Source organism: Microcaecilia unicolor, chromosome 3, assembly GCF_901765095.1.
Source record: "Microcaecilia unicolor chromosome 3, aMicUni1.1, whole genome shotgun sequence".
Classification (NCBI taxonomy): Eukaryota; Metazoa; Chordata; class Amphibia; order Gymnophiona; family Siphonopidae; genus Microcaecilia; species Microcaecilia unicolor.
In genome coordinates, this window is record NC_044033.1 from 529,428,043 (window position 1) to 529,445,199 (window position 17,157).

Genomic DNA, 17,157 nt, shown 5'->3' on the forward strand with positions numbered 1-17,157 from the left:
AAGCTGCTGCCTGCCTCAGTGTATGGGGAATAAAGTTTGAGAGACAAAATTCATCTCTTCTGGGGATTCATCAGATCTGAGGAGCAGGAGCACTGCCCAGGCTCCCAGTTCCTTCCCAGGGAGTCCTGTGCCACTCCCAGGCTTTGACCTGATGTCCCTGTGCACTATGGGATTTGCAGTCTTGACTGGATGGGTGTTCTCACACACAGCAGAGCTGGGTTCCATCCTTGCCCTGGGCTGTTCTCACATGTCTCTCCCCCCCCCCCCTGGAGTAGCCTAGCGGTTAGTGCAGTGGACTTTATGTTTATCCCACACATTTTTGAATTCTGTTACCGTTTTCATCCCCACCACCTCCCCCGGGAGGGCATTCCAAGTATCCACCACTCTCCTGAAAAAATACTTCCTGACATTTTTCTTGAGTCTGCCCCCCTTCAATCTCATTTCATGTCCTCTCGTTCTACCACCTTCCCATCTCCGGAAAAGGTTCGTTTGCGGATTAATACCTTTCAAATATTTGAACGTCTGTATCATATCACCCCTGTTTTTCCTTTCCTCCAGAGTATACATGTTTAGTTCAGCAAGTCTCTCCTCATACGTCTTGTAACGCAAATCCCATACCATCCTCGTAGCTTTTCTTTGCACCGCTTCAATTCTTTTACATCCTTGGCAAGATACGGCCTCCAAAACTGAACACAATACTCCAGGTGGGGCCTCACCAATGACTTATACAGGGGCATTAAAACCTCCTTTCTTCTGCTGGTCACACCTCTCTATACAGCCTAGTAACCTTCTGGCTATGTAAACCACTTTGAATGTAGTTGCAAAAACCACAGAAAGAGACAGAGCCGGGCCCAGGGCAAGGCCACCGCTGGGCTCTCCCCCGGGATCGTCGCTGGTGCCGAGCCTCCCCCCCAGGATCGTTGCTGCCACTGCCCTCCCCCCAGGATTGCTGCCATCACCGGGGCCCCCCCCCAGGATCCGCTGCCCCACCCTCCCTGATTGCTGCTGCCACCCACCCTGGGTACCACGGCTGGCGGGGATCCCAAGGCCCCGACAGCAGAAGAGTTCTCCAGCGCTGCTCTTCTTCCTTCTGCCACGTGGCCTTCCCCTGCGTCTGCTTTTTCTCTCAGGTCGCGCAGGAGCAGCCTAAGGGGGAAAACAGCTGCAGGTGAAGGCAATGCGGCGGACTGTGAAGAAAAGCAGCCTGCTGTGTCTGTTCCTCCAGGTCCTCCCCAGCCTCCAAGGGGGGGCCCAGTGCCGGAGTTTTCTCTCTCCCTTCCCCTCCCGATCTCACTGTTCACATACAGGAGCGTCACCCCTCTACCCCCCTCCCCAATACATAGCCTCTTCCTTTCTCCCTCTCCCCCTCTCTACTTCCACCCTTCAGATGCAATTTTTTCTTCTTACATTTGTACCCTGCACTTTCCCGCTTATGGCAGGCTCAATGCGGCTTACATATTGTATACAGGTACTTATTTGTACCTGGGGCAATGGAGGGTTAAGTGACTTGCCCAGAGTCACAAGGAGCTGCCTGTGCCTGAAGTGGGAATTGAACTCAGCTCCCCAGGACCAAAGTCCACCACCCTAACCACTAGGCCACTCCTCCACTGTTGCTACTATTTGAGATTCTACATGGAATGTTGCTATTCCACTAGCAACATTCCATGTAGAAGTCGGCCCTTGCAGATCACCAATGTGGCTGCACAGGCTTCTACATGGAATGTTGCTAGTGGAATAGCAACATTCCATGTAGAATCTCCAATAGTAGCAACATTCCATGTAGACTCTCAATAGTAGCAACATTCCATGTAGAATCTCCAATAGTAGCAACATTCCATGTAGAATCTGCAATAGTATCTATTTTATTTTTGTTACATTTGTACCCTGCGCTTTCCCACTCATGGCAGGCTCAATGCGGCTTACATGGGGCAATGGAGGGTTAAGTGACTTGCCCAGAGTCACAAGGAGCTGCCTGTGCCTGTGCCTGCAGTGGGAATCAAACCCAGTTCCTAAGGACCAATGTCCACCACTCTAACCACTAGGTCACTCCTCCAATGATTCAGGTGGCCAGGAATGCAGAGAAGCAAAAAGTGTTTTTCTCTTCCCAGCCCATGGGGATCCCACGCAGACGGTCTGTGCTTGTACTGTGTTGATCAGGCATATTTATTTATTTAAAGTTCTGTTTATTAATAAAAAAAATGACAATAGGTCCAACAAGAGGGCTGTAAACAGTACGATATATAGAAGAGGGATAAATAGCAAATATCCCTCCGACAACCAGAGCACTCCTTAAGATACAACAACAGTGTGGCCAACATGATCATCCTTACTGCAATACGACCCCTTCCCAAGATCCCAACTCTCCAAATCAGAACCCTTCCACATCTACAACAGTCCCCCCACAACAAGTGAAAGGATAAAACAATCAATCGAAGTACTATTATACAATTACACAACCAACCTATGTCACTCCTCACTCTCATAGGCAATGATTAAATGTAGACCCTCCCAAATGGTCAGAAACAATTTTTGTCTTTTAAGGGATAAGTGAGCATCTCTACTTTCCAATATCATAAGTTCATACAGCTTATTCCTCCAATGCCAATAAGAGGGTGAATCCTTTCTCACCCAGCATCGCAGGATACAGTGTTTGGCAAGAATACAGGCTTTAGCCAGAAACAACTGCTTACCTTTAAGTAGGGTATCGCACTCTGAAAGTTTCCCAAACAACAACCCAAGTGGTGAGATCGTAAGACTTTTCCCCAGTAGATATGACAAATATCTGACTATTTTAGACCACAAGTGTCGTATCCTAGGACACCTTCAGAGTGCGTAAACCAAGGTACCCTCCCCCGGGCCACACTTGAGACAGGTCAGGGATGAAGCAAGTCCCATTTGAAATGCTTGTGTGGTAGAAAGGTAAGCTCGGGTCTGATCAGGCATATTAACAGAATGCCTCAGGGGTGGGTGGAATCTTTAACAGATGAGTTTGTGAACCACAGATTCCAGAGCCAGAGAAAGCCTTGGTAGGCCGTGATACCTTTCACAGGACCAAGACGTGAGTTTCATCGATAACATACAGGTCTCCCTTCAATGGGTACTGTACAAGGTCTCAAAGGCCCATAGCTAATGTAACTTCTGATGAAAGCCAGATAGGAAGTAAGGTAAGAAGACATGTACATGACAGCTTCTTGATTAAAACTGGATGAGGAGGAGTAAGGAGAGAAGCCGTATTCACAATGATTCCCTGATGAGAGCCAGATGGGCAGCAGTCAGAGCTGGTTCCCTGGTAAAAGCGGGAGCTGAAATAAGGGGAAACAGCACAAAGGGAAAGTCCAGCACCTTGATAGTAAGAGTCGGACACTAGCTCATGACCATCACCAAGCAGTCATGTAGACCTCTAGAGTTTCGCTTTTGCTGAGGAGCCTCTAAGTGATGCTATGAGCTCTTCCACAAGGTGAGTTGCCTCTCGGGCGGTACCCCAATGCACAGAAAATCCACCTCCACCGTGCCCATAATTGTGTATCACAGGCAGCTGGTAACTGCCTCGGAGCAGCACCTCCTTCTCCACTCTGATGGCCGATCTGGTAGGCCTGAGTCCTACATGCTCTGTTATTGCATAAGCCTTCTTCAGGGAGGGCTCCAGAGCACAGCAGCGGTTCAGGATATTCTGGCTGGCAGTGGCATCTGTTGACAGTCTCCAGTCATCCTTCTGCCTGGTCCCACCAAGGGTCACACTGCTCATCCCTGGGTAGATGTAGGTGGATCCATCACTAACTCGAATGAAGTGAGTCACCCAGGGAGCCTGCACCTTCAGCACCTGGCCTCTGACGGGGTGGAGCTTTGAGTCCCCCACAAGGGCTCGTGCTCCAAGCCCTGAGCAGTTGACGATAACGTCATAGTGACCATGCAGCTCCCATACGTCCGTAATCTTTCTATCTTCTATTTGGCCTCCATTTTCTCTTAATCTGCCAGGAAAAAGAAAGCAAGAAAAAGCTGTGAGTGATCTTGCTCATTATAGCATCTGCTGAAATGCTACCTGTTCCACGTGCAGGGCCCAAGAGACAGGTAGAGCGCCAGAGTCTCAATGCACGGATGAGACGATGGTGCAGGGAGGAGGGTTTTAGATTTGTTAGGAACTGGTCAACATTCTGGGAAAGGGGGAGCCTATTCCGAAAGGATGGGCTCCACCTTAACCAGGATGGGACCAGGCTGCTGGCATCGGCATTTAATAAGGAGATACAGCAGCTTGGCTCTCAAGTGTTATGGAGAAACTTAATGAATTCTCTGTAAACCTGGAGGATGTAATGGGGCAGTTCTACAAACTGAAGAGTAGCAAATCTCCTGGACCGGATGGTATTCATCCCCGAGTACTGACAGAACTGAAAAATGAGCTTGCGGAGCTATTATTAGTAATATGTAATTTATCCTTAAAATCAAGCATGGTACCAGAAGATTGGAGTGTGGCCAATGTAACGCCGATTTTTAAAAAAGGTTACAGAGGAGATCCTGGAAATTATAGACCGGTGAGTCGGTGCCGGGCAAAATGGTAGAGACTATTAAGAACAAAATTACAGAGCATATTCAAAAGCATGGATTAATGAAACAAAGCCAACATGGATTTTGTGAAAGGAAATCTTGCCTCACCAATCTACTACATTTCTTTGAAGGAGTGAACAAACATGTGGATAAAGGTGAGCTGGTTGATATTGCGTAACTGGATTTTCAGAAGGCGTTTGACAAAGTACCTCATGAAAGACTCCAGAGGAAATTGGAGAGTCATGGGATAGGAGGTAGTGTTCTGTTGTGGATTAAAAACTGGTTAAAAGATAGAAAACAGAGAGTAGGGTTAAATGGTCATTATTCTCAATGGAGAAGGGTAGTTAGTGGGGTTCCCCAGGGGTCTGTGCTGGGACCACTGCTTTTTAATATATTTATAAATGACCTAGAGATGGGAGTAACTAGTGAGGTAATTAAATTTGCTTATGACACAAAGTTATTCAAAGTAGTTAAATCACGGGAAGATTGTGAAAAATTACAAGAGGACCTTACGAGACTGGGAGACTGGGCGTCTAAATGGCTGATGACGTTTAATGTGAGCAAGTGCAAAGTGATGCATGTGGGAAAGAGGAACCCGAATTATAGCTACGTCATGCAAGGTTCCACGTTTTATTTATTTATTGCATTTGTATCCCACATTTTCCCACCTATTTGCAGGCTCAATGTGGCTTACATAGTTTAGTAATGATATTGTCACGGACCAAGAAAGGGATCTAGGTGTCGTCGTTGATGATACGTTGAAACCTTCTGCTCAGTGTGCTGCTGCGGCTAAGAAATCAAATAGAATGTTAGGTATTATTAGGAAAGGAATGGAAAACAAAAATGAGGATGTTATAATGCCTTTGTATCGCTCCATGGTGCGATCGCACCTCGAATATTGTGTTCAATTCTTGTCGCCGCATCTCAAAAAAGATATAGTGGAATTAGAAAAGGTGCAGAGAAGGGTGACGAAAATGATAAAGGGGATGGGACGACTTCCCTATGAGGAAAGGCTAAAGCGGCTAGAGCCCTTCATCTTGGAGAAAAGGCGGCTGAGGGGAGATATGATAGAGGTCTATAAAGTAATGAATGAAGTTGAACGGTAGATGTGATGCGTCTGTTTACGCTTTCCCAAAATACTAGGACTAGGGGGTATGTGATGAAGCTACAATGTAGTAAATTTAAAATGAATTGGAGAAAAATTTTCTTCACTCAACGTGTAATTAAACTCTGGACTTCATTGCCAGAGAATGTGGTAAAGGCGGTTAGCTTAGCGGAATTTTAAAAAGGTTTGGACGGCTTCCTAAAGGAAAAGTCTATTATTAAATTGGCTTGGGGAAAAACCACTATTTCTGGGATAAGCAGTATAAAATGTTTTGTACTTTTGTTGGGATCTTGCCAGGTATTTGTGACCTGGATTGGCCACTGTTGGAAACAGGATGCTGGGCTTGATGGACCTTTGGTCTTTCCCAGTATGGCAACACTTATGTACTTATAAGAACTGAAGCACAGAGAGATCAAGACTTAGCGAAGAAGGTTTGTGCAGCTGGGATTATAAAAGATGAAAAAAAACCCACCTCAGGCTCTCCCTACTTCCCTGCCATAAAAACTAAAACAAAACAAAACACCCTCCAGGCTTGGAACTGGCTTGCCAAAATCCCATCTCCTTACTCCTCTGCCCCTGCCCAGCTGTTGCTAGTTGTCAAGCCAGAAGCCAAATCTTCCTTACAAGTAAATTTCAAGCAGCCGTGGGCTGAATATTTAGAGAAAGATATTCAGTCAAATTGTCTGGTTACATTTCCCACTCAACAGCTTTTAAAACATAAACTTATGCCTTTATCTGTCCAAAATATTGAAGGTCCACAAAGGGAGGATAAGAAGCCCTATTTTATTGAAACGTGATCTTAACATAGGCAATTAAACTTCTATGATTGACAGATGGGGAAATGCTTAGTTAGATGAGCCGGGCAGACTGGTAGGGATAAGACTCCAGTGTATATTTTGTTTATGACATTATCCCAAACAAGTTTGAGTTCAATGTGGCTTAGAATAAACAGTATAACAAAGAATCATGCATAAGACAGTGGCATAGGAAGGGCAGGGCGGTGGGGGCGGTCCACCCCGGGTGCACGCCGCTGGTTCTCTGCTCCCTCTGCCCCGGAACAGGTTACTTCCTGTTCCGGGGCAGAGGGAGCCAGTGGAGCCGACAGGCGCGCGGCTGCTCTCTGCACCCTTCAACAGCCAAGAATGCACCCCGGGGGGGGGGGGGCTTGATGCACCGGGGAGGGGGGTATCATTGTGCCGGGGGGGGGGGGGCTTGATGTGCCGGGAGGGGTGTCATTGCACTGGGGGGGGGGGTGTTGTGCTGCACCCTGGGGGGGACGGATGCCACTGTATATTTTCAGCTATCTACTGGTGTAATAATCAGTGTATTTTGATAGTGTACAGAGTTTTGTCATTTACTTTGTATTCTGCCATATTATTATTTTTTTATATTTCCATTTTGGCCTTATTCCTTTCATTGATGTACAGCCTGACAAGAACCTAAGGGCCACATTTAGGTACTGATCATCCCCTTTTGCCAAACGAGTCCAGAGTAATTGCTGAATATGTAATTTTCTGTCACCTTACAGGGCCTTACACCGATTAGAGATCCGATAGGGAGGAGGGCTCCAGGGGTAGGAATAGGTGAGGAGAGAGGCTTGTGGAACAGGGAAGGAGAGTTCTTGGGGTAGACAGTTGATTTTGTATGTGTGTGTTTGTGGGGGGGGGGGGGGGTACTTCAGGTATCTTCTCTTCCTCTACTTTGCCCCTGTCCTTCCCTCCCCTGGTTCCCGCTTACCCTACTCTCTCCCTCCTCACTGCCCGGCTGCTCCCAGATTGCTGCTCTTACTCTCAATAGAAGTGCCGATTAAGAACATAAGAGTAGCCATACTGGGTTAGGTGAATGGTCCATCAAGTCCAGTATCCTGTTTCCAACAGTGGTCAATCCAGGTCACAAGTACCTGGCAGAAACCCAAATAGTAGCAACATTCCTTGCTACCAATCCCAGAGCAAACACTTGCTTCCCATGTCTGTCTCAGTAGCAGACTATGGACTTTTCCTCCAGGAACTTGCCCAAACCTTGTTAAACCCAGATACACTAACTGCTGTTACCACATCCTCCGGCAAAGAGTTTCAGAGCTTATCTATTATTTGAGTGAAAATCTATTTCCTCCTATTTATTTTAAAAGTATTTCCACCGAGTGTCCCCTAGTCTTTGTACTTTTGAAATAAGTAAAAAATCGATTTACTTCTACTCATTCTACACAACTCAGGATTTTGTAGACCTCAATCATATCTCCCCTCATCCATCTCTTTTCCAAGCTGAAGAGCCCTAACCTCTTTAGCCTTTCCTGATACGAGAGGAGTTCCATCCGCTTTATCATTTTGGTCGCTCTTCTTTGAACCTTTTCTAATTCCGCTACATCCTTTTTGAGATATGGTGACCAGAACTGAACGCAGTACTCAAGGTGAGGTTGCATCATAGAGCAATACAGAGGTATTTTTGGAAGGAAGGCCTTTGTCTTTAGAGAGCTACATGAGGAGATTAATGGCATATTCACAACTCATGAATGCCTTGAGTTCTTCTGATGCTGGTCCCATCACCTCCTGGGCTACTGGGGCTTGGGACAGATACTGTTTCACTCATGAGGCTTCCACTAAGGTGGATATCACCAGATATTTTAATACCAGATCCAGTCAGAGGCCCCTTTTTCTCTTCCACTACGTCTCTGAAAAACAGTCAAAGGCTACTACTCTCTCACCAGGGCTCTCACTTGCTCTGCTCCACCCAGTAACACTCTTTTCAAGAAATAATTCAAGAAGGGGCTCGATAGTTGCAGGGCTTTTTTGAGGAGGTACCTGGGGGTACTGAGTACTGGCACCTTTTCCATTGTATGCTAAAATTGACCCATGGACCCCAAGTTTTAATGAAAGGCTCTACACACCAATTTTGCCTTGTCATAGATTCTGTGACTGGTTGCAGGAGGTCTGCCTATTGTGGAGTTGGTCCCTCAGTGATCACCCCACCCCTGAAGGATGGCCTAGCACAGTGATGGCGAACCTATGGCACGTGTGCCAGAGAGGGCACACAGAGCCCTCTCTGTTGGCACGTGTGCCATCGCCTCAGCCAGTTCCAGCCCACCCGCCCCGCCCTACGAGCAACAGGGCCCACCTCCAAAATTTAAAAGTCATACCTGGTCGGGGTTAAGGCGGCGGCGTCGGCAGCAGCAGCAGTAGTAGTGAAAAGCGTGCTGACTTGGCGCGCCTTCAGCCTTCCCTTCTGTCTCTCAAGCTCTGGTCCCGCCCTCATTTCCTGTTTCTGCAAGGGCAAGACCATAGAGCTTGAGAGACAGAAGGGAAGGCTGAAGGCATGCCGAGTCAGCATGCTTTTCACTGCTGCTGCTGCCTCCGACGCCGCCTTAACCCCGACCAGGTATGACGTTTACATTTCGGAGGGGGGCCCTGGTACTCGGACGGAGGGAAGGCTTTTGTCTGGAACTGGGTGGGAGGGAGGGAGAGGGGAGGGAGAGGGGAGGGGGGACCCTGGCCTGGAACTGGGAGGGAGAGGGGACCCTGTGGAACTCAGAGGGAAGGGGATCCTGTTGAACTGGGAGGGAGGGGGACCCTGGAACTCAGGGGGAGGTGGAGGGGGGACAAAGGGGAAGGGGGAGAGGGAGGGGACGAGGGGGAGAGGGAGGGGGGACGAGGGGAAGGGGGAATGGCACTTTGAGATAAATAATTAGATTTTGGGTTGCTGTTTGGGCACTCGGTCTCTGAAAGGTTCGCCATCACTGGTTTAGCATTTGAGTACTGGCACCTTTTTTGCTAGAAAAAACACACTGGTTAGATGAATCTCCAGAACGATGGAAAGCATAAAGAGCCAATGTGCAAATTACAGGTTGAAGTCTCATCGCAGAGAATCTGGGATGGTTTGGTGTAATCAGCTCTACGAAGTATAGAAATACACACAAACACTTTTTCCTTTTTATATATGCTATATATAACCATATTTATATATATATATTCATTTTTTTCGTAAATCCTTGAAACCTCAAATCTTTTAAAAAATGAACATGAATTCTTCAGGACCCCTGGGATCTCCATCCAGCACACTGTCCGACAGGACGCTCGTGCTGATTGACCCACCTGCTCTCCAGCCAGCGCAGGTAACGCTGGGAGTCGCACTTCAACGTGGTGAAGGCTTGGCCAAACTGATGCTCGGGAAACTTCTCCAGCTCGGCCATGGACATTATCCGAAATCCAAGGACGATGTCTGCCCAGAATGGGAACTTCTCCTCTGGAGCTGTTTGGTGTATCTGCCATCTGAAGAAAGAAAGAAAAGAAAATGTACTTAAAATGCTCTTTTCTACCCCATGAACCATCGCATCATATAATACTCAACAAATAGGTTTCCTTGACCGATTACTCTCATCTGTATCTTTTCTTCTCTTAAACCTGGTACAGACGCACAAGAGGGTTCAAATACATTTGGGGGGGGGGGGAGGCTTCTCCATCTAAAGGTACATTGAGTATAATATATGAGTTTTTTTCATTCGTGGTTTTCTCTTTCATTTTGTATTTTGGGGTGTTTGTCTCCCTTCTAATGGTCCATCTTTTGATGCTCCCTCATTGCTGCAGACATACCTCTTCACGGACTTCCCATCTACCCCAGAAACACAATCGGACCACCACGAACATACTTAACCCTAGAACGCATATTGGGGGCCTTTTAGGCCCCCATGCTTACATTTTTGCTATTATCTGCAAAATTACTTTAGTTAGAATTTTGAAACTCAAGGTATTACTCAAGTATGTCATTGTTGATAATATCCAGTTGTTCATATAATTTTTTTTCATAGGCATTATGGTGTAACAATGCTTGTTTGGTGAAAACTACATCTGTACGAATTGGGGGCCTTTTAGGCCCCCGCTGTTTTTATCATGTTCTCAGAAGTGTTTGTGTCTCAAGTTACTTTATTTGTACTCAGTAATGCTGGTGGAGGGGCCAGGGTGTGGATAATAACATGTGAGGATGTCATGTGATTTTTGGAGGGAGTGATAAGGCCATGACATCACCTCAGGTCCTCTGAACACTGAGGACAGTACACTGTGAGCTAATTGCTGAAGGACCTGTGATAAGATAAGCTGTTGAGAGGAAATCTGTTTCATTTTCTAACATCTAGTCAGCAATGGCACAGTCTTCCTCCAAGTGTCTGACTGACCAAGAGATTGAAGCGATTATGTTTCAAAGCGATGATGAAAGTGAACTATCTTTGTCTGATGAAGAATATCTGCCACCAGCTAATCAAACATCCTCATCCAGTGATTCTTCTGATGATGAAGAAGTGAATCTAGTGGATCCTCAAGAAGTGATAAGTAGAACATCCAAAATGAATGTTTTTTGGGACAGTAATCCTACATTAGTCGGACGTACTCCAATACACAATATTGTGAGACAGGCTCAAGGAGCTGTGGGAAGTCCCAGTTACTTTACCCCTAAAGATGTATTCTGTACTTATTTTTCTGACAATATTGCAGAAGAGGTCCTATTATGTTCAAACCTAGAAGGAAGACGTATCGCTTCAGCAAAAAATAAGTCCTGGAAAAATATCTCAAAAGAGGAACTTTATGCATATATTGGACTTTTCCTGCTGGCAGGGAGTCAAAAATCGTATGATGTCCCAATACGAGAATTATTTCTGGACCCACTTTCTGATCCGCAGTATAAGGCGACAATGTCAGTGGGCAGATATGAGGAAATTAGAAGGATCATTCGCTTTGATGATAAGCGAACTCGTGCAGCGAGGTTTAAAACAGACAAATTAGCCCCTATCAGTTATATCTGGAACATATTTATCAAAAATTGCACAAAACTTTACAATCCTAGTACTAATGTTACTGTAGATGAGCAACTTGTACCGTTCAGAGGACGCTGCAAATTCATACAATACATGCCCAGCAAGCCAGCCAAGTACGGTATAAAAATCTTCTGGATGTGTGATTCTGCAAATTATTATGGCATAAATGGCGTAATCTACTGTGGCAAAGAGGTTGGTGCACCAGTACAGAAGGATCTGGGGTCTGAAATAGTCAAAACTCTTGCTGTTCCAATATTCAATTCAGGTAGAAACATCACCATGGACAATTATTTCACCAATGTTGAACTAGGCAATTTTCTGCTTGCAAAAGCTATTACACTTGTTGGTACTATAAAGCAAAACAGACGAGAAATTCCAGCAGAACTCAAACACAATCGTCAGCGAGCACTTTATGAGAGTGTCTTTGGATTCAATAACAAAGCGACTTTGGTATCTTACAAGGCAAAGAAGGAGAAATCTGTAATTTTACTCAGTACCATGCATCACGATTGCAGTGTTGACAGCAATAACCAAAAATTGAAACCAGAAATCATCCTGCATTACAATGCAACAAAAGGAGGTGTAGATAAAATGGATGAGATGGTGGGAGAATATTCGTGTAAGAGGCAAACAAAACGATGGCCTGTAGTACTATTTTCAAATATGCTTGATGTAGCAGCCCTAAATTCATTCATTATTTATACAGAAACTCATCCTGAATTTCATGCACAGAGGAAGGACAGGAGACGCTTATTCTTGAAGGACCTTTGTCATGAACTTGTAATACCTCACATGATAGAGCGAAGCGACTTGAAATGCTTGCCAAAGAAAACTAAAGAAGCAATGAAACGGTGTGGCGTACAGTTTCAGATTACTCCAGAGCCAGGAGAAAGAAAACGAAAGCGTTGTTTCATGTGTCCAAGAAACATAGAGAGGAAAACTGAGCGATATTGTTCCACTTGTAAGGAAACTGTTTGCAAAGAACACTCTTCTGAAAAAATAACATGTCAGAATTGTTTGGAAGACTAATATAATAGAAAAGAAAGTTAGAATAAAAATGTAGCTGCAGCTAGTTTGCTATAGATTTCTATGCATTTTTGTGTGTTTTCATGTCTTTGCGTGAAATTTGGGAAAAAAAAAGATTTTTTGGTGTTTTCTGTGAAAAATTATAATTAAAATGTTGTCCACTATTCATATTTTATTGAGCAATTTTGAAATAAACTTGTGAAAGTTATTTAAGTGTGTTTTTCTACATTATGTGCATGGGGGCCTAAAAGGCCCCCATGACGTTAATATGTATATTTTTAACGTCATGCGTTCTAGGGTTAAATCTTCACTACCCTAGCTGCAAAGGACTCAAGTACAAATCAATCTATGCATCCAGCTTCTCCTATATAAGCACACAACTGTGGAATGCACTACCGAAAGCCATAAAAACAATGTACAACCACCTCAACCTCTGGAAATCACTAAAGACCAACCTGTTCGAAAAGGCATACCTTACTGACCCAACTTAAGTGCCTGAACCCTGCAACACAATGAAATCAAAGCTCGTAATGAATCACTATATTGTTGGAATGTATTGTATTTTTACAAGCATTGCCTGTCACCTATTATTTCTCTGTGATTACTCTGTGACCTCTGATGTGAATTACTTAGAGAGGTCACACTGCTATGCAACTTCCTGTGGGGGTTAGATGCAGCAGATGCAGCACATGGAGCACATGGAGCTCATGATCTCTCCTAACCTGAGAGGATCTATGGTGGTGTGAGCATCCATTACCATCTAAGCACATGGAAGGAGCTGATAATACAAATGTATAGTAATATGTATATATAAGCCTGTCTGATTATAATCTAACTGCAAACTGTGAGTAAACAGATGTTTTGTTACTTCAACTTTAAAGTGACTCAGCAGTGAATTATTCAGGGGTGAATGAGAGAGAGATGAAGAAAGAAATTAACATTTCTAAAGCTGAAGCTGTGTGTACTAAAATCTGCTAATTATTTACTACAAATAATCCAACAAAAGGGTTATGGGCCCAGGGTCCAGGAATTGAAAAAGAAGAGAAATATTACCAGGCAAAAAAAAAAGGCCACATTTTTCTCTTAAGTTTTAAAGGAAAGATTCAGTCTGTCTCTCTCTCCCCCCACACAGCAGACAGAAGGCTAAGAAAATGGCTGAGGGAAGAAATTCACCATTTTTCTATTCTCTCAAGGTGCCTAAATTAACTGAGTTTAATTATCAGCAGTGGGAACTAAGATTCATATGTCTCCTTCGAGCAAAAGGATTAAATATATGCTTAGACCAAGACAGAACAGCTGAAAATATGGCTGAATGGGACAATGCAAACTATTATGTGAAGTGCATGCTTTTGGAAGCTCTCTCAGAGAAACAAGCCATATTAGTGGAGGGAAAAGATACACCAAAGGACATTTTATATAAACTGAGAACTATGTATGCAACTACATATGCAAAGCAGCAACCAATTTGGTTGGCAGAGTTGAATGAAACCAAATTAAGGGATAAAAGTAAATGTAATGATCACATTATGCATCTTATGTCTTCATTTCAAAAGTTAGAACTTTCTGGAATTCCCATGTGTGATGCATTGAAAAGAGCATTTCTTTTTACCTCACTATCAAAGAAGTTTGATGTTTTTAGGTCTGTAAATGAGGCCATTGAAGGGCAATCTTTTGAACAGACAACATCAAAACTAAGGCAGGAATGCATAATAAATGATTCTGAGGAGATGTGTTCTCAAAGCAAGTCAGAGAGAAATGAAACAAATTTCTTGGCAAAGAACAGAGGAAGGCGGAGCTATGGGAAAACTCCACCCAAGGGCAAGCTGATTTGCTACTCATGTGGAAAGGAGGGACATGTATCTAAATGGTGTAAGGAAACACAAAACACTCCCTCTAGCTCACCTAAGCCAATGGAACTAAAGAATTTTCAAACCAGGAAATGTATGAAGGACAAAGATAAACACAAGGGCTTTCTAATGGCAGAAAAATCTTTGACTATGGTAAATAATAATTCAAATGAAAGTACTTGGATTTTGGATTCAGGGAGCACATGCCATTTAACCAATTGTAAGGATTTCTTTCAGGAAATGTGTCCAGAGGAAGGTATTCTTAAAACTGCAAACGCAGGGACTGCTAAGATCCAAGCAAAAGGTATTGGATTCTTAAAATGCAAAGTATCTAATGAAGTTAAAGAAATTCCTGTAAGTGATGTCTTGTATATTCCCCAAGCAGTTTGCAATATGCTTAGTGTATCTACATTAGATAAGAAGGGATTTGTGATTCATTTTGAAAACAGTAAGTGCACAATCTCTAAAAATGATGAAGTGTATGCTGAAGCTTTTATGCATAATGATGTTTATAAACTGAGCATTTCAGGTGAAGCCTCACATATGGCGCAAGTAAGGAAGAATGATGGTAAATGTAGTCTGGAAATCTGGCACCGCCGCCTGGGACATCGTGATTCTAAGGTGATCCAGGATCTTTACAGTAAGCAACTGGCCACCGGCATTCAGATAAGTGCAGATGCTGGTAAAATGGAGAAATGCATAGACTGTGTTACTCAAAAAGGTGTGAGACCCTCATTTCCTGCATACACAGGAAATAGGAGTAATAAAGTGCTGGACTTAATACACAGTGACTTATGTGGACCGTTTAATATCCCATCATTGGGAAATAACAGATTTGTGCTAATATTCTTGGATGATTTCTCTAGATATTGTGTGGCCTATTTGCTGAAAGAAAAAAGTCAAGTCACAGACATGCTGAAGAAATACGTAGCCATGGTGAGAAATAAATTTGAAAGAAAACCAAAGGTTCTTCAGACCGACAATGGTGGTGAGTTCATTTCACAAAGCATGCGCACATTTCTAGAACAAGAAGGCATTCAACATATCACAACAGTAGCTTACACACCAGAGCAAAATTCTGTTGCAGAGAGAAAATTTAGGTCACTTGTGGAAATGACCAGATGTATGCTGTCAGATAGCAATCTCCCTAAAAGACTATGGGGGGAAGCCATTCTCACAGCAGTGTACCTACAAAACAGAATGCCAACTAAAGGCGCTGAGCGCACACCACATGAGACATGGCATGGTAGGAAGCCAAACCTGTCACATATAAGAACATTTGGAAGTACAGCATATGCTCATGTACCAAAGCAAAGAAGGCATAAGCTGGATTCCACAACAGAAAGGGGCATTTTAGTTGGCTATGCTCCAGGACACAAAGGATATAGAATTTTGAATCTGAAAACTGGCATTGTTGGCATAAGACATGTTACATATTTTGATGAAAATAAAAGGGTTGATAAAGGCTGGATTATCCCAGATGAGCCTTATCATCCAGAATATGAAACTAGAACCATAATAGACATGCCAGTGTATATAAATGCCATACCAAGGCAGATGTCTGAAAGCAACTCACCTGTATCTAACGAGGAACAGGCAGAGGAAACAGACACAGAAAGGATCATTGAAGAAGACAGTACAGTTGGAGAAGGGGAATCAATTGGAGAAGAACTCTCAGATATAGAGGATGCAGAAAGGTCAGACCAACCTGTTGTCAGACGCTCATCCAGGGAAAACAAAGGTGTTCCACCCCCAAGACTGTCTTACCTAACAAAGTCAGCAGAAGCTCAAGAGCCCTTAACATGGGATGAGATTGAGAAAATGCCAGCAGAAGAAGCTGCTGAATGGCATAAAGCTGCACAAGAAGAAATTGATGCATTGGATAAAAATAATACTTGGATTCTTACAAAATTACCTCCTGGCAAGAAAGCTATAGGATGCAAATGGGTATTCAAGTTAAAAAGGAATGCACAAGGAAAAGTGGAAAGGTATAAAGCCAGATTAGTGGCAAAGGGATATCTTCAAAAATATGGAGAAGATTTTGATGAAGTGTTTGCACCTGTAGTGAAACACACGACAATTAGAACACTTCTGAGCATTGCAGTCTCAAAAGGCATGCAAGTCAAACACATTGATGTGAAAACAGCATTCCTTCATGGAGATATAACTGAAGACTTGTACATGGAACAACCAACAGGTTTCATAAATACAAAACAAAGACAGCTAGTGTGTAAATTAAACAAAGGTCTTTATGGATTAAAGCAAAGTGCAAAATGTTGGAATGATAAATTGCATGAAATATTGACAAATTTAGGATTTAAGCAAGGTGAAGCAGATAAATGCTTGTACACTAGGTGCACAAATGGACAATATGCATACATTTTAGCTTTTGTTGATGATCTGCTCATTGCAAGCGAAAGTGAGCAAGAGTACAAGGACATTGTAAAGTGTTTAAACCACAATGTTGAGATAAAAGAACTTGGTAATGTGTCATACTATCTTGGTATAGAAATTGAGAAACAAAATGATGGTTCTTATCTTCTAAGCCAGAAGCAGAAAATAAATGAGCTTATTGAAAGTTTAGGTATGCAAGATGCCCAAGTTGTAAGCACTCCCATGATCACTGATTTTCTGAAGGATGAAACAGTAAGAGAACCTTTACCAGATAACATCCAATATAGATCAGCCATAGGTAAGCTTTTATATCTAGCTACCACATACAGGGCTGATATAGCAAATGCAGTAGGAATTTTGAGCAGAAGGGTCAGCTCACCTACCAAATCAGATTGGACTGCAGTTAAAAGGATGGTAAGGTATTTAAAGGGTACCATTGATTGTAAATT

At 43.6% G+C, this 17,157-nt stretch overlaps 2 protein-coding genes across 3 annotated transcripts in view; both read right to left on the reverse strand.

The window, feature by feature from the left end:
- The window catches only part of WASF1 (WASP family member 1), a 576,737-nt gene that overhangs the window by 428,442 nt on the left and 131,138 nt on the right, over nt 1-17,157 (reverse strand). The window lies entirely within an intron of this gene.
- The window catches only part of LOC115467332 (D-aspartate oxidase-like), a 30,486-nt gene continuing 15,886 nt past the window's right edge, over nt 2,558-17,157 (reverse strand). For both annotated transcript variants that reach the window (XM_030199203.1, XM_030199202.1), the window contains exons 4-5: nt 9,730-9,906; nt 2,558-3,968 (exon numbers count right to left, since the gene is read on the reverse strand). In XM_030199203.1, coding sequence (XP_030055063.1) covers nt 3,401-3,968; nt 9,730-9,906 — 745 coding nt within the window. In that variant the 3' untranslated portion in view covers nt 2,558-3,400. The remainder of the gene's footprint in view (nt 3,969-9,729; nt 9,907-17,157) is intronic.